Source organism: Apodemus sylvaticus, chromosome 15 (genome assembly GCF_947179515.1).
Source record: "Apodemus sylvaticus chromosome 15, mApoSyl1.1, whole genome shotgun sequence".
In the NCBI taxonomy this organism is placed as follows: Eukaryota; Metazoa; Chordata; class Mammalia; order Rodentia; family Muridae; genus Apodemus; species Apodemus sylvaticus.
In genome coordinates, this window is record NC_067486.1 from 80,697,311 (window position 1) to 80,721,977 (window position 24,667).

At 43.9% G+C, this 24,667-nt stretch overlaps 1 protein-coding gene across 17 annotated transcripts in view; it reads right to left on the reverse strand.

Moving 5' to 3' along the window:
- The window catches only part of Yeats2 (YEATS domain containing 2), an 83,267-nt gene that overhangs the window by 19,171 nt on the left and 39,429 nt on the right, over positions 1-24,667 (reverse strand). For 15 of the 17 annotated variants that reach the window (XR_007973467.1, XR_007973466.1, XR_007973464.1 and 12 more), the window contains 10 exons: positions 23,467-23,706; positions 21,093-21,251; positions 20,017-20,120; positions 16,922-17,029; positions 16,357-16,539; positions 9,858-10,116; positions 7,418-7,579; positions 6,016-6,185; positions 5,222-5,380; positions 1,073-1,252 (listed from right to left, as the gene is read on the reverse strand). Coding sequence is in view for 9 of the 17 variants with exons in the window: in XM_052158036.1 (XP_052013996.1) it covers positions 1,073-1,252; positions 5,222-5,380; positions 6,016-6,185; positions 7,418-7,579; positions 9,858-10,116; positions 16,357-16,539; positions 16,922-17,029; positions 20,017-20,120; positions 21,093-21,251; positions 23,467-23,706 (1,724 nt within the window). In the remaining 8 variants the exon portion in view is untranslated. The remainder of the gene's footprint in view (positions 1-1,072; positions 1,253-5,221; positions 5,381-6,015; positions 6,186-7,417; positions 7,580-9,857; positions 10,117-16,356; positions 16,540-16,921; positions 17,030-20,016; positions 20,121-21,092; positions 21,252-23,466; positions 23,707-24,667) is intronic. The other 2 variants (XM_052158038.1, XM_052158039.1) reach the window with 2 other exon arrangements.

Genomic DNA, 24,667 nt, shown 5'->3' on the forward strand with positions numbered 1-24,667 from the left:
AAAAGACCAAAAACAAACAAAAAACGCCAAAAGACAAAAAGAAATAAAAAGAGAGAGAAAACAAAACAGGTAAATAGGACTTCATCAAAATAAATACTATTTGCCATTCACACGATACTGTCAAAGAAATGTGGGACCCTGAACCAGCTTGGTGGATAAGGCGCTTTGCCACACAGGCCTGGTGACCAGAGCTCAACTCCGCCTCTCCACAGGGAAAGACATGCATCCACACATCGTCCACACAGGGGTTTACAAAGGGTAAGTCTCCTAACTGGCTGACAGGACACATGAATGCACATCTACACTGTCAGTTCCTCAAAATATTAAGAGTTCCTATATGAGCCAGCAATTCTACTCCTAGTTCTGAAAACAAGAAAAATGTGTATACACATGTTTAGAGCAGCATTCCTAACAGTCAAAAAATAGAAAATATAGATTCCATTAAGTGATGGACCAAAAAGTCATAAATCTAAGTATTACTCAGATATTTCAAAAATGGAAAACTGATAAATGTTAGAACATAAATAAATCCTGCAAACGTCACATAGGTGGCTATGGCAGTACATGCCTGCAACTCCAGCATTCAGGGGGCAGAGGCAAGGGCCAGCCTGAGACTGTGTCAAAACAAAACAAAACTCACACTAAACAGAAGACATAAAGGGCCACGTGTATTACTACATTTATATAAAATTCTCCAAACAGAAAAATCCATGTAGAAAGACTTGGGCAGTCAAGATGGCTCATGAGTAACAGTCAGAGTTTGATGCCATGAGTGGAGGGGGAGAACGGGGCAAGTCGCCTCTGATCTCCACACTCACACCTACCTAAAATAAGGAAGGGAGCTGCTGATTGGTGCAGTCTCTTTCGGGGACAGGAAAATGAGCCAGCCAATGCTATAACTATAATAAAACCCACCAAATTACATAATGAAAAGAGTCCATTTCATGTTAGATGCATTCTATACTTCAGTTTTGCCGAGGCCTCACATCTCGAGGGTTTTCTAAAGGCCCCTGTGCCTGCAGGCGTCCTGCTGGCTGCCTGCCTTCACACTGGCCTTCTGTTCTCCTCTCACCTGGTGTGCAGCACCATTTGTGGAGAAGGCCACAGCAGGGGAGGGAGTGGCCGTGATCACCCCGCCTGCCACTCGCAGCATCGTGGTCCCAGGCTTGGCAAGCTGTGGAGCTGCTGGCGCAGACTTCAGGGTGTTGTCAGGTAACTTCAGTAGCGATGCCTGCCCGGCAGTGGCTGCTGCCTGCAGCCGTCAAAAGGTTGAATGACAACATTGAACAGCTTACTCCTTCTCTGCATTTGACTGGATTTAAGCCTTGCCACTGAGGATTGTGTGGCGGATGTATGAAACTTTCCAACAAGCTAAATTCTACAACCTCTGAGGTTCCCTTACACTAAAATGGAACAAATGAATGTATTACTATTGCAGTTAGTATCTTCAAAAATATCAGGACCTTTGTTTTCAAAATGACTGAGTAAAGGTTTTTTAAACTTTCTTGGAGTATTTTTTGCAGCTTATGTTTGTGTATGTGGTGTGATGTATATGCATGTATGTGTGCAGGTGCACACGACTGCACATGTTTGGAGCCAAAGGAGGATGCTGAGTGTTCTGCCCTAGTCGTCGCCTTTTTTCCTGGAGGCAGGGTCTTTCTTTCACGGACCGTGGAGCCAGACTGGTGGCCAGCTCCCAGTGATCGTACAGCGTCCACCCCAATAGCACTAGGGTTATGTGTGCATGGCCACACTAAATGGAAAACAAAAATTTTTAATTACTATTATTCTGGGTGGGGGCAGCTGTGCACAGGCTATCATTTGTGGAGTTGATTCTTTCCACCTGTATGTAGATTGCAGGGACTGAACATTTGCTATAGTAAGTACCTTTACTTCCTACATGGGTGCTGGGAACTTGAACTCAGGTCCTCACTGAAGTGTTCTTACCCATCTCCCTGGAAAGGTTTTAAATACGAGATACTAAAACTGTGTAGGGCAAATTTCAGGCAGGTAAGTTAATGGTGCTCAAAGATAGATACAGATTGGCTGGATGGATATCTATCTATCTATCTATCTATCTACCTACCTATCTATCTATCTATCTGCTTGTGTCCCTTTGTCTGGCCCGCTAACTCCTTACTTGAAAGTGGGACAGAAAATGTGACATGCCATTGAAACAAAACTTCCTTTTTTGGAGAAAACATCTCTATGTATCCAGGTCAGTCTTGAGCTCACAGTCCTCCTGCCTTAACTTCCCAAGTGCTAGCATTACAGGCGTGTAATAGCATGCCTGTTTCAATTACTCAGTAGCTACTACTACTATTAATAATATTGTTATCATTTGGTTTGATGCTGAGAATTAAACTCAGACCCTCATGTATGCTAGGAAAGAACCCTGCCACTGCCACACAAAACCTCAATCCCTCAAACTCTGCCACCACTGTGCCGCACAAAACCTCAATCCCTCAAACTCTGCCACCACTGTGCCACACAAAACCTCAATCCCTCAAACTCTACCGCCACTGTGCCACACAAAACCTCAATCCCTCAAACTCTGCCACCACTGTGCCACACAAAACCTCAATCCCTCAAACTCTGCCACCACTGTGCCACACAAAACCTCAATCCCTCAAACTCTGCCACCACTGTGCCACACAAAACCTCAATCCCTCAAACTCTGCCACCACTGTGCCGCACAAAACTTCAATCCCTCAAACTCTGCCACCACTGTGCCACACAAAACCTCAATCCCTCAAACTCTGCCACCACTGTGCCACACAAAACCTCAATCCCTCAAACTCTGCCACCACTGTGCCACACAAAACCTCAATCCCTCAAACTCTGCCACCACTGTGCCGCACAAAACTTCAATCCCTCAAACTCTGCCACCACTGTGCCACACAAAACCTCAATCCCTCAAACTCTGCCACCACTGTGCCACACAAAACCTCAATCCCTCAAACTCTGCCACCACTGTTCCACCCATAAGCTCAATCCCTCAAACTCTGTACTTATTCATCAGCTGAATTCTGACATCTTTAAAAAGTTCCCCATCAAGCTAGGCTTGGTAGCACACGCCTTTAATCCTAGTTCTAGGAGGCAGAGGCAGGAGGCTCTCTGTTAAATTTGAGTTGAGACTGTTTCAAGAGAAAAAAAAGGTTTCCCCTCTATAATTCTAAGTTCCCTTTATTTTATTAAAAATTTACTTATTTTTATTTACGTCTGAGAGCGCTGCCTGCAATGCGTTTATGTGTACTACGTGCATACAGTGCCACAGAAGTCAGCAGAGGGCACTTGATCCCCTGAACCAGGGTTCGAGATATTGGTTGTGAGCTGTCATGTGAGCGCTGGGAACAAAGTCCTCCAGAAAACCAGCCTGAGCTCTTGACTGCCGGGCCATCTCTTCAGCCCCTTTAAGTCCCCTTTATATGGAACTACTGGTCTTTACAGAGAACTACTGGTCTTTGCACCTTATCTATTTTTGCCATCATACAGTTTGATGAATACTGTGGATCTTTGCTTGTTTCATATTGTGTTCAATCTTGACTGTTAACACGATAGGACTTAAAGTGACCAAAAACTTGGGCGATGACGTCCCATGGGCTGGGACCCAGGTTTCACAAAAATGAGAAGTGGTCTGAATTCTACATTTAATTATCTCTCTGCTTCTTGACTCGGGACCTAACAAGACCAGCTAGCTGCCTCCTGTTCTGGCTGCCAAGACGTCCTAGGTGGACTATATTCTAGAACTGTGAGATAAAATAAACCTTCTCCCCCTTCCCCCTTGTTCAAGCTGTGTCTGTCAGCCATTTTGTCACACAAACTACCATATGCTTCCCGGTACAAAATACTACTACTACTACTACTACTACTACTACTACTACTACTACTACTACTGATAGTAGTAGTAGTAGTAGTAGTAGTAGTAGTAGTAGTAGTAATAGAAAAAATAGTCAACTGACTGTGTTCCAAAGTTAGCTGATGAGCCCAACAGTGGATAAGTAATTATAAAAAAGAAAACAAAATGAACCCCAAAACATCAAGAAACAACCATAAGGGTCTTTTATCTAGTAAATACATTAAAATTGTAGTTAAGCAAACTAGGCAGAAAAGAACCACTGATCAATGTCTCCTGAAAAATGCTAAACAAACTCTATTAAAGTAAGCCTCATGAATACCCTAATAAAGGATAAAACAGGAAAAGCAAGTGTGGTTTGCTCCAGAAACCACACAAATGGTGTATCACTAAAATCAACATAACAAATCTAAAAGCTAAAAGCCTTATGATTACCACAAAGGTGAGAAAATGTTTCTGGCAAAACAAGAACCCAGAGGAGGCTCCAGTGCCCAGGCTCTGGGAAGGCACCTATACTGCTCTCCGCCTCTGGTGCCTCTCATTCACGATCTTCCCTTGGGAGACTGGAATCCTGCACCATCAGACCCTGACACTGTTTCCTTGTTTTATATTAGAGTTCTGTGGAAATGTGCTCTTAGTCTATCACAACACTTACATGTGGTGCTGAGGCTGAAGCAATCTAACCTGCTTCAGCACTCAGGGTCTCACGAGATCCCTTCATAGAAATGCCAGAGCTGAGCGCTGAGCGGTATGCCCTCCGTGGAAGCCAACGGCCGTCCTTCCCTACTAGTGCGGCCTCGGTAGCGGGCTATGCTTCCCCCGCTGGCCTCTGCCATAAAAGTTACAACTCTACACAAGTGTGTATTTATACAAGGCTGCCCACTCACATATCTGCATACCTGTGGCCTTATTTTTCCTCATTCTAACTATACATTCCTAAACCTGAGGCTTATTCTAATTTTTCTGAGCTGTTTTGTTTAGTTTCCTATGTAACCGCTTTAGCTTCATTTGGATTTTCTAAAGTTTACATAAAGAAAAACAGAATAAATGGCATAATTACCATGTTAACTGGAACAGGGGGCTGACTTTAACTCTGTGGCCTCACTGTGGATCCTGTCCCCCTAACGGGACTGTCTTGGCTGGCCTCAGAGGGAGAGAATGTATCTAGTCCTGAAGCGACTTGAAGTGTCAGGGTGGGCTGGAACCCCGGGGTGGGGGTGGGGATTCAACCTTAGAGATGAAGTGGAGCATGGGGTAGGGGAAAGACTTCTGAGGGGGACTAGGAGGACTGGGGGCTGTGATTATAATGCAAACTAAATAAATTATGTAATGGAAAAAATTACCATGTGTTGGGTATGCACTTACCTGTGTAAACAAAGTGGTTTTCTGCCCAGAGATGACTTTCAATGTCTGCTGTCCCTGTGCAGACGATGAACTGACTCCCAGCGCTCCTTGAACAACTGATGCAGTAGTCAGTTGTTTTCCAGGCGTTTGGGGTGATGGTTGGCCAACTAAAAATGTACCCTAAGTTGGAGGAAAATAATTCACTAAAATACATTAAACGCTGATGACCTCCAACTACAGGCTGTAACGTCTCAGCTGCATTCTACAACTCAGAGAGCCTCAGAGTCACTAGGAAGCTGACCCGACTACACTGCAATACAGTTGCAGCAGCGGTTTAGAACCGTTACCAGATTTATCCCTACCCTCTTCACTGAGAATGTCTGGACCATGTCTGAATACAGCCGTGGAGGAGGTAAAGACTTCGAAAAGAAGGATGAGGCTTTTCCTCACTGAACCCAACCAGGGCACCACAACCTGATGCTGCCTCTGCTTTCAGCTTTCTAAGAGCAGAGTTTCAATTGTACATTAACCCTGTTTACTACCTAGTGGATGGGAGGGGGGACAATTGGCATAGCAGGTTTTCTCTGGAGCAGAAAGATGTAGGGTTCAAAACCAAACTCTACCATTAGCTTAGCAGGAAGGTCTTACATTAATTATTTCAATCTTCCTGAATCTATCTTTTTACCTCTCAAACCAAACAAGCTCAAAATAATACAGATTTAAATGGCTAAAATGGTAAAGGGAAATCAACAATAATTAAAGGCAATTATCAGGTAGTTAAGCAATTTACAATATCAGGTAATCGCTTCCCAGACCTGGGGGGTTTGCTTGAGGATGTAGGATGTGTAAGTCAGGTGCTGGGGCCCCCCTCCTGGGCCAGAGGTGCTTGGGGTTCCTCCTGCTCCGCTGCCACCGCCACCTCCACTGCCTCCCCCTGTACCACTGCCGCCACTGCCACCAGCAGCAGCCGAGCCAGACTGCAGGTCTGTAAGCAAAATGGGTGACAGGAGCATCACAGGTGACAGGAGCATCACAGGAAGTAGCTCAACAGAAGGAGCAGAGTGCAGAGCCTCGCCCACACTACCGTTCCTCCATGCAGACATGTCTACGGCGAGTGAGGAAAACTCCCAGAGTTTAAAGACCCAGACTGAATCTGCTTAGACCTTCAGTGTGTGCAGTCTTCAAGTGTTGAGACTGGCAGCTCACTACCTCCACTCTGAGTACGATGAAGAATTTATTTTTGACAATATTTTGACTTAAGATGAAAATCTGATGCTAATATTTTCTAGATAATGTTTTAAAATCAAATTAGCCATCTCTGGCTCCACATTCCCAATTCTTTTTCATATCTCACTTCAGAGCCTTTTCCCCCTTTCCTTCCATGTTGGTGAGCTATGTGGACTATAAGCATACATTCAACAAACTTCGCTATCGTGATTACAACGATCACGATCCTTCAGCAGTCTCTGACCCTAAGGAAGTGGAGACCAGAGATGCTGTCTGTGCTGTCACACAGAACGTGCAGGCTGGTACTTCCTTACAAATCTTTTCAACACTGTTCTATCTAGGTGTGAGGAAAATATACTAGAGTAAGTGGCAACAACCCATTACAGAGACAGCAAGTAGCTTAACAATGCACTGGGCGAGGCGGCCATTTGTTCATCTAAGCACTGCCAGGCCTGACAAGATTGTGCGTATTCTGTCAACAGCCAAGGGAAGTCATTTCTAATGAGCCTGGCTCCTATACAGATATACGTCAGTTCAGATGTATTCAGAGGGAAATCTGCATTTTCAACACCAGCAAAAGTTTTATGTAACTAAATGAACTATGTAGTGTCTTTGGGGGCTTTAAAACACACACTTAGCCTGAACCTGGAATTCTCATTTCAACTCCAAACCTAGTAACACAACCTAAACCTAGTCACAGACACAAGTGGTTCCTACCCCAGCACATCTGAGTCAGAAGAAAGCAACCCTTAAGCAGATGGACCCTTCCCAGAAAAGCCCACATAATGTGTCACTACCTAAGACTATGATTATTTAAACCCACTTTCTAGTAAAAATATGTATAACTCCATTTGGGCAAATTCTCCATTACACAATCAAGCAGAAGGACAGAAACCCTTGCTGGCCTCGAGCTGGACAGGACCAGGCCCGGCCTTGCTGGCCCCCCCCGTTGGACAGGACCCAGCCCTCACGCCGGAATGGTGCACTAACTGGCACTGGTGGTAGCTCGCAGGATGGCTCCCTGAGGAATCAGCAGCAGCTTCCCTTTCCCCGCAGGGTTCTTGCTGTTCGTGGTAAGGTACAGCTTAGTGCCTGGAGGCAAGTTTGCCAAGTTCGCCAAATTAGTGGCTGGTAGTTGCAAGGTGGCCATCACTAAAATGACAGAGGGGTGGAAAAACAAGAAGGCAATCAACCATGGATGACATTCTAAAATAAAAACATGGAGCAATAACATACCTGTTTAATGAAGAGTAAAACCCTAGTTCATTTCCTAGATGTCTTACACTAAATAATTCATATCCTAGGAAAGCCTTCTATACATGTATGCTGTATATAAATGGCGGAGCCCATATCTTAAATTTTGCATGGCAATGAGCCCATCTCCCCACCACAAACTATTTCTTCTTTTTGGGGTGGGGAATGGGATGGGGGGAGCCCTCAAACTTATTCTACACCAAGCTGGCCTCTTAGAGATTTACCTGCCTCTGCCTCCTGAGAGCTGGGATTAAAGGCGTGTATCATCATGGCCTGTAATTTCCTTTTTCTTTTTTAATTAGATATTTGCTTTATTCACATTTCAAATGTTATCCCCCTTCCTCGTTACCCCTCCGAAAACCCCCTATCCCATCCCCCTCCCCCTGCTCACTTGGGTCCTTTCTCTAGCTCTTCCATTGGGTACCCTATGCTCAGTCTATTGGTTGGCTCTGAACCATGGGTATTTGGATCCCCATTCTAAGAAGGATCAAAGTATCCATACACTGGTCTTTCTCTTCAGCCTCATGTGGTCTGTGAATTGTATCTTGGGTATTCTGAGCTTTTGGGCTAATATCCACTTATCATCGAATACATACCATGTGTGTTCTTTTGTGATTGGATTACCTCACTCAGGATGATATTTTCTAGTTCCATCCATTTGCTTAAGAATTTTATGAATTCATTGTTTTTAATGTCTTTTTTTTTTTTTGGCCTCCCCCTTTGCCTTTGAAGGAGAAGGTCTCCAGCTGGAGGGATGGCTCAGAGGTTAAGAACACTGAAAGCTTTCAGAGGCCCTGGCTCACAGCCATCTACAATGCAATCTGGTGCCCTGTTCTGGCCTGCAGGCATACATGCAGACAGAATGCTGTACACATAATAAGTAAATAAATCTTTTAGAAAAGGGTGGGAGGGTCTCATTTCAGAGACCAGGCTGGTTTAAAACTTATGACTCTCCCACATACTGGAGTTCTAAGTATGAAGCACGAAGCCAGGTCCTTATGCACTTAATTTTTTAGGGGCTGGAGAAATGCATAGGTAGTTAAAGAACACTGACTGCTCTTCATGATGGCCTGGGTTCTATTCCCAGCACCCAAACAGTGGCTCACAACCATCTGTAACTCCTGGTCTAAGACTCCTTCTTGGTATCTACAGATACTTCATGCACACAGCACAGACACTTACATAGGCAAAACACATATACACATAAAATAAAAATAAATTATCCCCCAACTGATTGGAGAGATTTCTATTAGAGGAGATGAAAGCCCTTTCACTGTCACTGTGGCACTGTGCATGGCTCCTATGTGAAATAGCAAGAGGAGCCAGCAGAGAGCAACTCGCACCGATCCAGCAGACAGGCAGAAGAACCCTCTGTAGGCATCACCTAACAAACACTTACTGAAGCTAACTTTTGCTAGGTGCTATGGCAATATAAGAAAAATAAGGTCTCCTTACTGACTGTTCAAAGCATTTGAATATCAAAGGTTTTTTTTAACAATTCATTATTTTTTTGTGCATGTGTAGGTGGGTGTGTTTGGATGAATGCACAATATGCAGGCACCTACACAGGCCAGAAGAGAGTGAGGGATTCTTTGAGGTAAAAGTTACAGGCAGTTGTGAGTCACCCAGATTAGGCATCAGGTACACATACCATGAACCTATATATATGCAGGTAAAACATCCTCACACACAGAAAAGAATATAAACAAACAAACCTCAAAAACAAAAGAAAAGACCTCTAAAGTAAACATGTAACATCTTCAGCATTTTGTTTTCCTGCTCTTGGAAGCATCAAGGGCTAAAGCTTATTCAAGGTGTTCAAACATCTGCCTGGTAAAGTTCACTAGCTACACATTTCCAATGATGCTGACACATGGTCATGCCAGGGTTCTAAGTCTGGGGCACAATTCAGGTGGGGCAAGAACAGGTGAGAAGGACTTCATGGCTGAAGGCAGTATCACGATACCTTTGATCTTGATTGTGTTTGCACAGACATCTATAGTACACACACAAAATCAAGCTCCCACTCCTTACGGCCCTCTACGTAAACTCTCCCATGAGAATGAACCGGCACATCACTTATTACACTTTCCTTGTATCCTACATTTCCCTATAGCAAATCAAGTCATTGCAGTCTACACAGTGCAACTGAAAGGTCCTTAACTGCGACAGTTACCTGAGCCCTGGGAGCCACTCTTCTGAGGCCCAGCAGCTGTGACCTGAGTCTTGGTTAAGGTCTGTACTGGCTGAGCAACAATGGTCCCTCCACCTCCACTCACGATTGCTTTGGCAACTCCTTGGGTCACAACTTGTTTTGGACCAACAGCTTTGGTGACAGACGAGCTGGCCTTGGCGACGAGGATTTGGCCACTACTGATTGCCACAGCCTGCTTCACTGTGGAAGGTAAGGCAGAGCCAACAGGTACACCAACAACCTGTTCAAGACAGAAAACAGTGCAATAGTGTTACTTTTCACAGGCCTGGTGAGTTCTCTGCAGCTGAATCAGCCGCTCCACTCTAGCAAAACCAAAGCAATGGCAAAGGCTGGGGGATGGGATGTGACACCGAAGTCTCACTGCCCCAACTAGGGTACCTCTGACACTCTGAGTGTCGCCATGGAACACAAGCTTAGCTGAGTTGCAGCTGCGTCTCAAAGCTCCACCATGCCAGGAAGGCTTTACACATACGCAGACTTACACAAAATCCAATTCCCACACAGAAATAGAGTATTTCTAATGTACTCACTTCCAATTCCTTTCAATGTCTACTTTAATCAAAACACAGAATTGGTATCACACTGTACAGTATTAAAACATTAATAGGTAACAAGCTTCTTCCAGTGTTCTATTTCTAAACCATTTTCAGTGACCAAGTGCACACCAGAACCAGAATACTACAGTCTACCATAGCACTTTCTGCTGCTGGACAGGCAGCTTTCAAACATCACATTATGAAAACTTGCAGCAAACTTCATCGTGAATCCAAACTGCAGCCTTCCCACTTCAGAGATATTCTTATAAGCCTGCAGTTTGCCCGCATGGAAGGTATTTTCTTTCCTCACCATGTGATAGCAGCCTACCTGATTCTGGGAAAAATAGTCTCTTTATTTCCCCCAATCTTTCCCCCCTTGAAGACAAACATCTAGTAAACCAAGAAATGTTTAAATAAAGATATTTACTTGAAAGGAATTTTTTTTTTTAGACTGGGCTCCCTGTATGCCAAGTTGGCCTCAAACCTAAGTGTGACCTGGAAATTCTGATCCTCTTGTTCTACTTCCTGTTTGCTGGGATTAAGGAACAGGTGGGCCACCATGTCAAATTTATCTAGTGCTAGGTATTGGACCCATGGTTCTGTGCACGCTAGGCAAACCCTCTTTCACATGAGCTACATCTCCAACCCTATTAATAAAAATTAATAAAAAATTCCAGCACCAAATAAATTGTTATGACTGGTTTCTAAAAGTAAAGTCACTTTCTTTAATTAAGAAAGTTAAACTGAAGCCAGGCGTGGTGGCACACGCCTGTAATCTCAGCACTTGGGAGGCAGAGGCAGGCGGATTTCTGAGTTCAAGGCCAGCCTGGTCTACAGAGTGAGTTCCAGGACAGCCAGGGCTATTCAGAGAAACACTTGTCTCGAGAAACCAAAAAAAAAAAAAAAAAAAAAAAGACGACGAAGAAGAAGAAAGTTAAGTAACTTGCTCTAACAAACTAAGCAGTAGAATGTTAAACTAAGAGATAATTTAGGGCTGGTGAGATGACTCAGTGGGTAAAGGCACTTACCTCAATCCTCATAACCTGAATTTGATCCCTGGAGCCCCAACAGTAGGAAGCAGGGAGCCACCCTCCTAGAGGTTTTCTCTGAGTATACATGACGTCTGTGCATACGTATGTGCTCATATTCATACACACACAAATAATAATTAACAAAAAAACCAATATTAAATGAGTATTCAAAATAAATGAAGCCACCTGGATTCATTTATTAATTTATTTTGGCATAAGTATATTTTGGTGTCTGTGCATATGACTGAACATATGGAGGCCAGAGGACAGAAAGATAACTTGTGGGAGTTAGGTCTCTCCCATCATGTGTGTGATGGTTTATATGTGCTAGGCCCAGAGAGTGGCACTACTTGGGGGTGTAGCCTTGTTGGAGTGGGTGTGGCACTTGGGCGTGTGCTTTAAGACCCTCATCCTAGCTTCACTAGCAGCCTTCAGATGAAGATGTAGAACTCTCAGCTCCTCCTGCACCATGCCTGCCTGGATGCTGCCATGCTGCAGCCTTGATGATACTGGGCTGAACCTCTAAGCCAGCCCCAAATACCTGTTGTCCTTTATAAGACTTGTCTTGGACATGGTGTCTGTACACAGCAGTAATACCCTAACCAAGACAGAAATTGGTACCAGGAATGGGGTATTGTTATGATCGGCCTGACTATGCTTTTGTTTGGAAGACTATGGATTTGGGGACTTTGTATTTGGAAAGCAGTGGAATGCTTTAACTGGGGCTTAATGGTCTATTCTATTAGGACTATAAAAGACTGTTACTAAGTGATTTGAACTGTGCATATCTGGCCCAGGAGGTTTCAGTGGAGAATTCCAATATGGGGCCTAGAGAGTGTTTCTGTGTTATTTTGGTGGAAAATGGGACACTTTTCACAGTTGTCTGAAGAGTATCTCAGATTGATTGCATTGACAAAGGAAGGCTCAAAAGAGCCCTGCAGAACTTTGGTCTCTGGTTAAGTCTCATGAAGAGCATTTTGAACAAGCATAGCAAGCTTAGAAAGGAAAAATAAAATATATGGTTCAAGTGCCCCTTTAAGGGACACCAAGAAGTGAAATGGAAAAGAATCCTATGTTCTAAGAGATAATAGATGAAGGGATTTGGGGACAGGATCCTACCCAGCTAAGTTTAGATCCAGGCATGGTGGTACACACCTTTAATCCCAGGAGTCAAAGCCAAACAGATCTCTGAGTTCAAGGCTAGCCTGGGACCAAGCAGGTTCTAGGTGAAGAAAAGCTTAAATCCAGGCATGATAGCACATGCCTTTAATCCCACGTTACAGGAGAAAGAGCTGTGCAGATCTCTGAACAATCTACAGAGCAAGTTTCAAGAAAACCAAGCTTAGACAGAAAGGAAGTTGGAAAACAGAAAGCTGGTAATAGAACAAGGGGGCCATGTTCCAGCCCCAGCAAGCAGCAGAACTCTGCAGCTTTGGCCATGTGACTCTGGCTTTAGAGTCAACAACAGAAGGGATTATTGGGGCAATTGATGCTGGTGAGCTGGAGCTAAGAAATTAGCGGTGATTAAGAAGAGACCAGCATCACGAGATGAAATCTTCTGGGAAGTGTTTTCTGAGAGCACAAAGAAGTTCTGTGCTGGAGATAGCCAAGATTGCACCTCATGCTGCAGCTTTAGTTGGTAATGTGTAAGAATCACCCAGGTGGTTTTGAAGGCATGAAGAGCAGTTGAGGCTTGGTACTGTGAGAGACCATGGAAGGAAGGCCATTGGTAATGGTACAGCCTCAGTTGTAATTGATGGCAAAGGACTGAAGGGGTCATACAAAGGGGTTGAGGCTTGGCAGCATGAAGAGAGCCTATGAGAAGTTATTGGTGAAGCAGTGGAAGACCCCAGAGTATTGGAGATGCCAGTACTATGGGAGTGGATCAACCTGAGCTTAGAGTGCTACAGAGGGCAGAGGTGCAGAAGTGACTCCAGCCCTTAGGAGGAGCCCAGGAGATCATGTGTGTATCCCAGACACTGGAACAAGAAGCCCAGGAGATCATGTGTGTATCCCAGACCCTGGAACAAGAAGCCCAGGAGATCATGTGTGTATCCCAGACCCTGGAAAAGGAGCCCAGGAGATCATGTGTGGATCCCAGACACTGGAACAAGGAGCCCAGGAGATCATGTGTGGATCCCAGACACTGGAAAAGGAGCCCAGGAGATCATGTGTGGATCCCAGACACTGGAAAAGGAGCCCAGGAGATCATGTGTGGATCCCAGACCCTGGAAAAGGAGCCCAGGAGATCATGTGTGGATCCCAGACCCTGGAACAAGGAGCCCAGGAGATCATGTGTGGATCCCAGACCCTGGAACAGGAAGCTGCAACAATGAAGCTACCTTGGAGACCTTGGTACCTCTTCACACTTTCATTAGAAACAAAATCCAACAGACATTTCTGTTGTTCTGACTGCATACAGGGGAAGCGCCTGCCTTCTACACCTCCTGCGCCTTCCCTTACTCATGGCGTCCTTACACTGACCACCTACTTTCTCTTTAGTTACCAGCAGGGAGGCGGGGCTGTGCCAAGAGAGAATGATGGCTCAGCAGCGCTGGGCGAGTGGGTTGGCAGGATGCCGAAGGAGTTGAAAGTGAGACTGACCTACTTCAGGTCTGGGCACCAACGGCTCAGAGCATGTTAAGAGCTTACACTGGGGCCAGCTAGGTTCAGTCAGTAAAGAAAACTGGCACCTAACCCAGTGAGCTGAGTTTGCTCCCTGGATCCACACAGCAGGAGAAATGACTCCTACAAGTCGTCCTATGGCTTCTGCCAGCATGTTGTGGCATTCTCCTAACCTAAATAAATAAGAGCTTTTTTTTTCAGTTGGTAAAGGAATCTATTTTCTTGGTTCAATGAGACGCTCAGTGGGTAAAAGCACTTGCTGCTCAGCCTGACCATCTGAGTTCGATCCCTGGGACCGATATGATAAAGAAAACTTACTCCAGCAACTTGTCCTCTGACTTTCTATCACATGTTGTAACCCATCTGTATCCTTACACACATAAATAAATGTAAAACAAACACAAAACTGTATCACTATATGAAGCCTAAATACTTTAAATATAGTATTAGGAGCTAGAGAGGGCTCAGCAGCTAAGAGCACCCACATGACAGCCCACAGCTGTTGGAAACTCCAGTCCCAAGGGAATCGGAGACTGCATGTACCTCACTAAGTGTGTACAGACACAGACTTAGACAAAAGACCTACATACATAAAAAACTAAATAAAAGGTTAAAAAAGAGAGACTGTGTAAGAACGGCTGAACAGGAAGTGAAGCACACGGTGCGGCTGGCGACACAGGACGGCCATCACAGCAACTCCAAATCTGCTAGGGCAGAGGACTACTGGCCAGTCTAGGTTACAAGAAAGGTAAAAAGAGAGCTCAGATGAGTTGCAGAATACTTGTCTAACACGTGAAGCCCTTGGTTCACCCTCTGCAGTGGGCAACAGCAGAGCAGTATCTTCAAACAGCAACTGACTCATCTGGAGGCCAAAGCAATGTTGCGAAAGAGTCTAACTGGCCAGGGCCTCTTACTCAGCAAGGCTGCAGGAGTCTGACTAGTCAGCGCATCTGAATCAGCGGGCAGCTTAGGAAAAAGCAGATTCCCAGGCCCTTGAGAAAATACTGACACAGAAAGTGTGAGACAGATTAGGAATTGCTATGGTTAAATTCAGAAGATGACTTGTCTGCTTAGATCAGTTTGGAAACCTTAGAAACTTAAAAGCAACATGTAACCCTGAATTTTCACCTCTGTCCCCAGAGAGATCTATTTAATCTAAACTAACCCAAATTATATAATACTGTCTTCCATTTTAGAATAGTCTTCTCAAAACAATTCATTCCTAAACAGGCTGGGCTTTGAAGCTGAAATATAAATACCCACAAAACATTCTCAATAGCTTTAGAACATATCCACTAAAGCATTGAGATAATTTAACTACATGTTCCAAAGCATGCTTAGGTTAGAGACAACAGCAGATAAATCTCACCAGCTCTGGAATGGTTCATTTGGAGCTGAAAGACGTGAGTTTCAAGCCTCTGCCATTTACTACCTATATGATACATGCTAGTATGCTATATGCTCATGCACTCTCCAGGGAGGTTCCTAGCCCCTCAAACCCAGGGTTGCCAATTTATAAGGGGGGGGGGGATACTTGCCTTTCAGGTATAGTTCAAGAACTACAGTTACACACACACACACACACACACACACACACACACACACACACACACACACAGAGAGAGAGAGAGAGAGAGAGAGAGAGAGAGAGAGAGAGAGAGAGAGAGAGAGAGACTGTCATATGAGCATCTGATAGAGAACTCTATATGTATTAGAGTTGTTATATGCTGCTTCACCATCCTCCATATATTTATTCTCTGGTATTTCTAATTTATAAAGAAAATGAATGAAAGGATCAAATGGCACACACTGGAACCCTAGCACTTGGGATAGTGAGGTAGGAGGGTTGTCTTGAGTCTGAGATCTTCCTATCTCAAAACAAAACAAATCACACAGCCTGGACATTGGAGGTGCTCAGTGCAGTGCTCTCTTACGGGTCCAAACAATGCTCCCACTTAGACGTGAATCAAATACGAAGCCCATGACGCCTGTTACTTTCACTGCTGGAGAGAGGATACTTTTGTCCCTGTGTCCCTTAGACTGTTGCTGGGTCTTTTATTTAAGCACCCTTGATCTTGTCAGGGATAGACATTAAGGAGCACATGTGTATAATATCAACTACTGGGTCTTTTCCAACAGGGTTAACATACATAGGTTAGTATGGGGTCAACAACTTGAGCACCCAAGTCATTATGGCACCTGACAACTTTGTAGACAAACAATCTTTATATCTTGAACATGACCTTCCCATCCCAGGCCCACACAAACCTTGGAGGGTGGAATCTTTGGCGACTGGGTCGTCCCTTCTCCAGCACTTATGATTTGTTTTTGAGGGGACACAGCTATCATGTGCCCCCCTTTCACAGTCACATACTGAGGGAATGCTGACTGGTTGGCAGCTCCTGTTGTGGACACATGAGGAGTTTCTCCAGGTTCCTGTTTGATGATCACCTTGCAACAAACAATGACACAGGATAAGTATCCCGTGGGGGGGGGGACCTGCTATGAATATTTGAATCTAGTTTCCGCAGTATTAATGAAGCTTGGCGTGTACAGGATGGCTCCATGAAAAAGGTAAATTCTGCTTAGTAGACAGAGTCCATAAGAGCTAGAAAAGGGGGCAATAGTATCTCACTTGATCCCTGCTCTGTCACTTGTCATAGAGACGGGGTAGGAAGGCAGCAAAGAGAGACGAAATAGGCCGTGACCTCTGAACTCCCGTTTCCCTGGAGTCCTAGGATATGGACAGCATTAAGTAAGTGGGAGCACATCTCAGAACTAAGGCCTATTAAAGAGTGGGAGAGACCCGGGCCAGGCTGCAGCACGCACTCACCTTTGTGAAAGCGCCGAGTCCTCCAGTAACAGCTTTTGGGCTCTGCACTTTTGGGTGACTACCAATTGGGCAAAGAGGTGGCATAGATGCAAATAAAGAATCCTCCTGCTGTATGTAAAAACAGTTATTATATAACAAGTCCAAACAAACGACTTCAGATATTCTAGCCACTTAGTACACTTAATACAATAATATTAATATTAGCCACTTAATACAAACCTACCACAACTAGCAACACACACACACACACACACACAAAACAAAAACCTACAATGCTATCAGTCGTCCAAGCTTCTATGTAATTTCCCTTTTAAAAGCAAATAAAAAAATGAGGTATGCAATCCTACTGACCACCAGTAGTAACTCACTGCACGGGAGGCTGACATAGGAGACTGTTAGTTTAAGTCTAGCCTGACTAAACAGTGCGACCCTGCCTGAAAAACCAGGAAATCAGCTCAGCAAAAGGTCACTTATCTGCGTCCTGATCAATGCTACAGTCCTCTAACACAGGGTGTCCGGTAGACCAGGTTGGTCTTACCATCTAGCTAAAGAAAAGCTTGACCTTCTGATCCTGCTGCCTCCCCTTCTCGAGGGCTGAGAGTCCATGCTTACAACCTCACACTTGCTTTGATGTGGCACTGGGGACTAAAGCCAAGGCTTTGTGCATGCTGGGCAAGCACTCCAGTGTTGTGTAGCGGTTTCCTGGAGACCGGAATGCTCTAGCTCCCAGCGAAGCTCCTTAAGATAAAGGTAAACAACTCAAATAGCTGAGCCGACTCACGAGGGCCCTCCCTCTCAGAGTATGCAGTAAAGACTGTTTATAGAGTCTCTCTCACACAAGGCAAGCTGCAGGAAGACTGAGACCAGACCAGCCAGGAAGAAGAGAAACCAGCCGAGCTGCCTGACTAATAGTCACTAGACGATGCTTTAACCTACTGAGCTGCCTGCGGGCTGTGCAGTGTGCTCCAGGGTTCCTAGCTTCTGAGCTGACACCCATCCTGGGCTGGGCTTTGGTGAAGCAGCTGGTTTTGAGTCCTTTCTGCCCCTGTAAGTAACTCCTACATACATAAGTCACAATCACCCATATATAAGCAACCCCAATAAAACTCAACGGCTCACCACGGTGGGCTTCGGCCTGTTGCTGGTTCCCTACCTGGGGTGAACAGATAGGAACACTGCATCTCCCCAGGAAGTCTTTTTACACAACACCAACTGATCTATATGTCCATTCCTAATATTTGGTTCTTTACTGGTTCATATGTCTAGTCTTTTGCCAGATGGTAAAGGACAGAGTGTATTTGGCTTTATATTCCTAAACCATAGGCACTAAATATATTATTCTAACAAATACTCTCAATTTGTCTTGAAAAATTCACTCAGTATCTGGAATACAGATAAATGTAGAATGAGTTTTACATTTGGAAAATAAATTTTTCAAAGAAAGAAAAGAAAACAATGCTCTGGGCAAAGGCTGAGACAGGAAGGTCCTAAGTTCCTGCCTAGACTACTCCATGAAGTTTACCACAAAACAAGCAAACATACATAAAAAAAATGATGTGGGAACAGAAAACGGAAAGCAACAAAACATAGTGAGATAAAGACCACTGACATTGTCTCCACTACACAAGACAAAAGCAGGTTTCAGAGATGATGTGCCGTAACTGAACTTAAAGGAAAAGAATTAAAGTTAAGACTACTACTTGTCTACACAACGAAATGTCATCAACAAATATTAAAAAATAAATGGTAGAGGTAAGACTTTCAAGAGAGTTATTACAAGAAAACCTCATTTTGATCAGAAAACCATCTGTGATCCCTGTCACTAAGTAAGAGGAATACTGGATGCTGGGTTGGGTCCTCACTAAAGGAGGTTTGCATTTCAGAGCTGTTCACACAGGAGCCTACATCTGAAAGGCTTCCAGGTAAGGCAGCCATCTTGAGTAAACAGGAGTCTATCAAGGAAGTACATTTGCCAAACCCTGAGCAGACTGTCATTAGTAAGTGACGAAGTCAGATCTTTGTATGGAAAGGTCATATTCTGAACGAATCTGTATTTGAAGATGTTAAGAACTACTTTTAAATTAACTAACTAAAGCTTAAGTGTGCAAAAGGGACAAGGTTTGCTCCTTGTACCACCAAAAACATGCTGCTAGACAAACATTTTTATAGTGAATGTATATGTGTCTGTGTGAATCTGTACATGTGTGTGCAGTGCCTACAAAGGCTAGAAATGGCATTAGATCCTTTGAAGCTAGAGTTATAGGTAGCTGTGAGCTGCTATGTAGCTTCTGGGACCTGAACTCAGGGCCTTTGCAAGAGCAGCAGGCACTCTGAACAGCTGAGCCATTTCTCCAGCCTCTAAAGGAGTATTTTTAATAAAGAAAGCTGTGTTACAGGAACTTTCCTGTAAAATTACATCAGGGCAGAGAAGGTCTGTGATTGGACAAGGAAAAGGGGGTGGAGCTAGGAGTTGCAGAGGAAGGGCGGAGAGGGTGGGCAGCACGAGGAGATAAATCATGGCTTGTGAGATTTTTTCTGTGTATTTCTTAAGGTTAGAAATATTGGGATAAGTCTCTTACTGTATTGGCATCTTGTAATTGTCATTATAATATACATAAATCTAACTGGCTAACTAATTAAGCATTAAGAGTCATGTTTCTACCTGGTAACAGGGTGGGGGACAGGGCTGGAAAGAGGGCAGGCCGGCAGATCGAGGAGCCAGGGTCACATGATGTGGGACATAGTGTTATACCGTCACTGTTATTACTACAGAACAGCTGCTCTGCACTGCAGACCTAGGGGCCTGGCATGAGGAGCTCTGCTGGTTGTGTGCTTTGCCCCTGTGGTGGGCACAGGAACATGTCAGGTACTTTTTAAATATTTCCCGCAATAAAGCTATACAAAATAAGTAAGGCTACCTCTTCCCCATACTGAGCTTTCAAATTAATTCTGGGTAAGCACCAGATAGATGTGCTGAGAACTGTCTTCTATACCAGGAAGAAAGTGAGTAAGGAAATAATCTTCAAGATCAAATGCTATCATTGGGTTGCACCTCTGCTAAGCTTGCACAGTATGATGAAGCAGGGACAGTTTACCTTCACAGTAGATGTCAAAAAACTACTTCCATGAATTTTAGGAATAGGGGACCCTGTTCCCTGGGAAGCCTGAGAGGCCACTGGGAGCTTGCTTGTAGGACTTCCTGATAAACAAGACAAATATAAAAATTATGTATCAACAAAATAAAGTTTACAAAGTATAATTTTTAAATCATTTTCCCCCATTCTTTGTTTCCAATTATTTACTGTTCATTTTTAAAGACTGGAAATTCAAAACCCTAAAAGTCTAAATACACACACACACACACACATACACACACACACACACACTCACACACACACACACACACACACACACACACACACACTCACTCACACACTCTGCTGAATGCCAGCTTTCACTGCACCTGTTTCCAAACGCTGCTTGCATTATCCCACAGTCATAAGCTTTCAAGGTCTGATAAAAATCATTTAATTATCAATAGTAAATAAGTTTAAGTCTAAAAAGAGATATTCTATAACTTATTTCACCTACCAAACTTGCCTCTTCAGAGCTGTGGCTGATTCCTAAAACTAACATGTAGCCACTAAGACAGCTCAGCCTACCTAAATATGCTGGAAGCAGTACTTTTCAAATGATCTACATGTAAACCACTCTAAAACTAAGCTTAAAAACAAAACAAAACACCTATGTGGAAACCCACTAGACATAGCAATGTATGGGTGGGAAACAGCCTCATTTCTTTAAAATCATTCATTTTATTTCTCTTTTTCTATTTCCCTTAACAAGGGAAGATTACACCTTAGCAGCATGTGTAAAACCATGGGTTAAATGAAAGAAATGGATACAATGTTAGTAAAAGAATATTAAAAACCAAGACCAAAACCAGCAACCCTGACAGGTACCATGCAGCTGTGTTCAGCTACAGGGAGGGTACAGACTGCAGTGAGGATGCTATTCCTAAACCCTGAACTTCCACCACAGTGGATCTTCCTCAGAGAAACAGTATGGGTTCCTCTAATCCACACTTACTTATAGACGAGGGTTCATGCTGGGATTTTATTACTAATAAAAGATCAAACTCTTTAGATGGTGCATAGTGCTTTGTCCATACCTGTACCTGGAGTGGAGGTTCCAATGACCTGCCCAGGCTTATCCACAGTAGCATGAGGGCTGCTCAGAGCAGAACTGGCAGCGCCTTGCTTCAGATGAACCGGAGTGGAAGTCGGGGTGCGAGGCAATGGGGACGGACTTGGAGTGGATATTGGAGAACCTTTGTTAAGTAAAGGAAGGAGAGCAACACAATAAACACAGAATTGAGGTAGGAAGATCCCAAAATAAAGGTAATTAATCAGAAGGGAGGACAGGCCCAGCACTTCAGATACTGAGTAGGGGCTACACCAGTGTAGCTGATAACAAGCAAACACTAACAAGCAGGATTCAGATCTTTTGTTGAGCATTTACAGTGAATATTCATTTAATGGGATTGCTTTTAATCAGTATTTTGTTTTTGGCAAATGATCATAACAACATTCACACAAACACACACATACAACCACAGAGACATGAAGAACATATAATTTAAGATTACAGTTACATGCCAGGTGGTGGTGGTACATATCTTTAAAACCAGCACTTGGGAGGCAGAGGCACACCAGATCTCTGCTAGTTTGAGGCCAGCCAGGTCTACAGAGCAAGTTACAGGACAGCTGGAGCCACACAGAGAAACCCTGTCTTGAAAACAAACAACCAAATAAATAAATAAATGATTACAGTTACACATCATCTTAGGCTGCAAAATCCAATATGGGTACTTAAACAACATAAATGGGGAGAACTGGAAGGGACGTCATCCTAGATGAGGAGCTACAAGCAATTAAAGATGGCCAAGGAAGCTCTGTCCCAGGCATGCGCAGCCTAAATTGCTATCCAATCTCACTTGATCAACCCAAAAAATACACATAAGCAACATGAAAGAGACTCAACAGTTCATGTTTAATAAAATCACACCCACACCCACACACCCACACATACCCCGTATGCACAAAATAATAATTAAAAAATAAAAGCTATGAACACATGGGAAGGGCTGGAGGGACGATAAGGAATAAGGCAAACATATTTTTATCTTAAAAAAAAATCCAAAAAGCAGTGTTTTATTCACAATGTAGAACTATTGTATGTTGGTATGATAAATCTCTTAATAGCATAGGCTGCTATTTATAATACTATATATTCAAAGAAAGTCAGTAAGTAGCTAGATTGAGGAATTCTGTGTTTTGATTTGGAATATATGTAGAATAGGAAAATGTGAAATTTACTTACAATAGGCAGAAATCTCTCAGGACTATGTATGTCGCAGGCAGAATCACAAACAACATTCTCAAACTCTACTCATGCAGAGCTAAACACACTTAATTACCTACCCCACCCCACCAAAGTTGTCCTCTAAATTTCTCTAAGCCTCAAATCAATTTATATGTTCACTCTACACTTCTGAAACAAGTTTCAAATTTCTTAGTAGCAGGATAAATTGCAGGATTGTTACCCTCTGTTGGTTGTAAAGATCTGTATTATATTTTGCTTAGCTATCCATGGACAGCGGTAAATATTCCCATTTTCCTGTTTTTAAAATTTATAGAGGGGCTAGAGACATAGCGCAGCAATTAAGAACACTGCTGGCTCTTACAGAAGACACAGATTCAGCTCCCGGCACCCATATGGTTCACAATGACCTGCAACTTCAGTTCCAGGGAATAAAAGGTATCTTCTCCTGGCCTCCACAGGTACACACATGATACACAAACATACAAGCAGCTAAAATATTCATACATATGAAATAAAATTACAAAGAAGTGTTCTCCCTGCTTAGACTTCTTCAACTGCCCCTTCCTGTCTTCCCTGAAGTACAGTCAACATAAGTATGTTCCCATTAGTCCTCTGGATAACATAAATGTGAAACTGTCACACGACAAGGCTGTCAGCAAAATGGAAGTCTCAGAGTGACTGTTCACAGGATCAACAGTGTTCTAGCAACGGTAGACAAGAGCAAAAGGCAACTCAAATCCACACCAACTCAACCCGGAGAAGGAAGTCAAGGCGTCTGTTTCTCTCCAAACTCAACTCGAATCGTAAAAAACAGCAGAACGCACATTTACCAGGGGACAGCAACTGGAATGAATACTTTGGCCTTCATTTCTTCACCCTATTCAGAAATTCTTTCCATTTAAATGACTTGGCTTTTCTTTGGGGCCGCTCTGTCTACCAACTGCCCGTTGATACACATGGCAGTGTAGAAGCATCTCTCTGAGCTGGGTATGGTGGCTCTCATCTGTAATCTCAGCATTTGCAAGGCTGAGTAAGGAGGAACACCCTGAGTTCCTGGCCAGCCTGTGCTACACAGTAATTTCCAGGCCAGTTTGATAGTCTGATATTTCCCCCACCTAGTCAGCGCCACCCACATTATCTCTAGCACGAGCTCTGCATACCTGAGACAATCTTACAGCTCATGGTGATGGGCTGGAAGGACTTGCCGGGTGACTCAGGAGTAGGCACCGGACTTTGTGGCACAATTTTGCAGCTTGAAGCAATGGGCTGGAAGGCAGAATTGCCATGTGAACTGAAGGTGACCTTCTGTGCTGTTGTCACTTTAGTGGGTGTCCTTTCCAACGAAGATGGTAAAGAATAAAATGTACTGTGTCGCTCAGCTTCAGCGCCGTCTGGGAATCCTGTTTGAAATGTAATGACAGATGATAAAGTCAATTTCTCTGAAACACCTTCCAGCTATGGAAAATGAATAAAATCGTTGAATCCTGTGCCACGGAGCTCCATGCCCAAATACTATGGGCCTCCCAGGAGTTCTGACATGCCTATGAGCACAGGTTAGATCACCACTTCTGCTCAGAGGGACCTGCTCAGAATACTCAGGACACAGGAACTGAGGAGCAGCCTGGAATAGGAGGATCCTTCGGCTTCTGTCTGCACCTGGAGCTGATCCTGTGCCACAGTGCTCTATACACAAATAACTCCCCACACACAGCTGTTCTCCCAGGAGAGCCAACACACCTGCGAGCACAGGTAAGACTACCACTTCTGCTCAAATTCCTGGCCCAAGAGGGAACCTCCCAGAGCCATCAGGACACAGGAACAAAGGAACAGCCAGAGGTAGGATAGTTCTGATTTCCGTCTGCACCCCGCAGCTGACGATGTACCTCAGCTCTTCATAGCCAAATTCCTCCCAGAGAAAACTGGTCTCCCAGGGGTAGTGACACACAGGCTTGCAGGAAGGACAAGCCACAGTCAGACAAGAAGACCAGCTAACACCAGAGATAACCAGATGGCAGAGGTAAGGCCAAGAACAAAAGCAACAGAAACCAAGGCTACTTACTCAGCATCGTCAGAATTCAGTTCTCCCACCACAGTGAGCTCTGGATACTCACCAGAAAAGCAAAACTATGATTTAAAATCACATCTAATGATGATGCCAGAGGACTTGTAGGAAAGACATAAATAATCCCCTTAAAGAAATACTGGAGAACACTGGTAAACAGCTTGAAGCCCTTAAAGAGGAAACATAAAAATCCCTTAAAGAATTACAGGAAAAAAACAAACAGGTGAAGGAATTGAACAAAACTTTCCAGGATCTAAAAATGGAAATAGAAACAATAAAGAAACCACAAAGTGAGACAA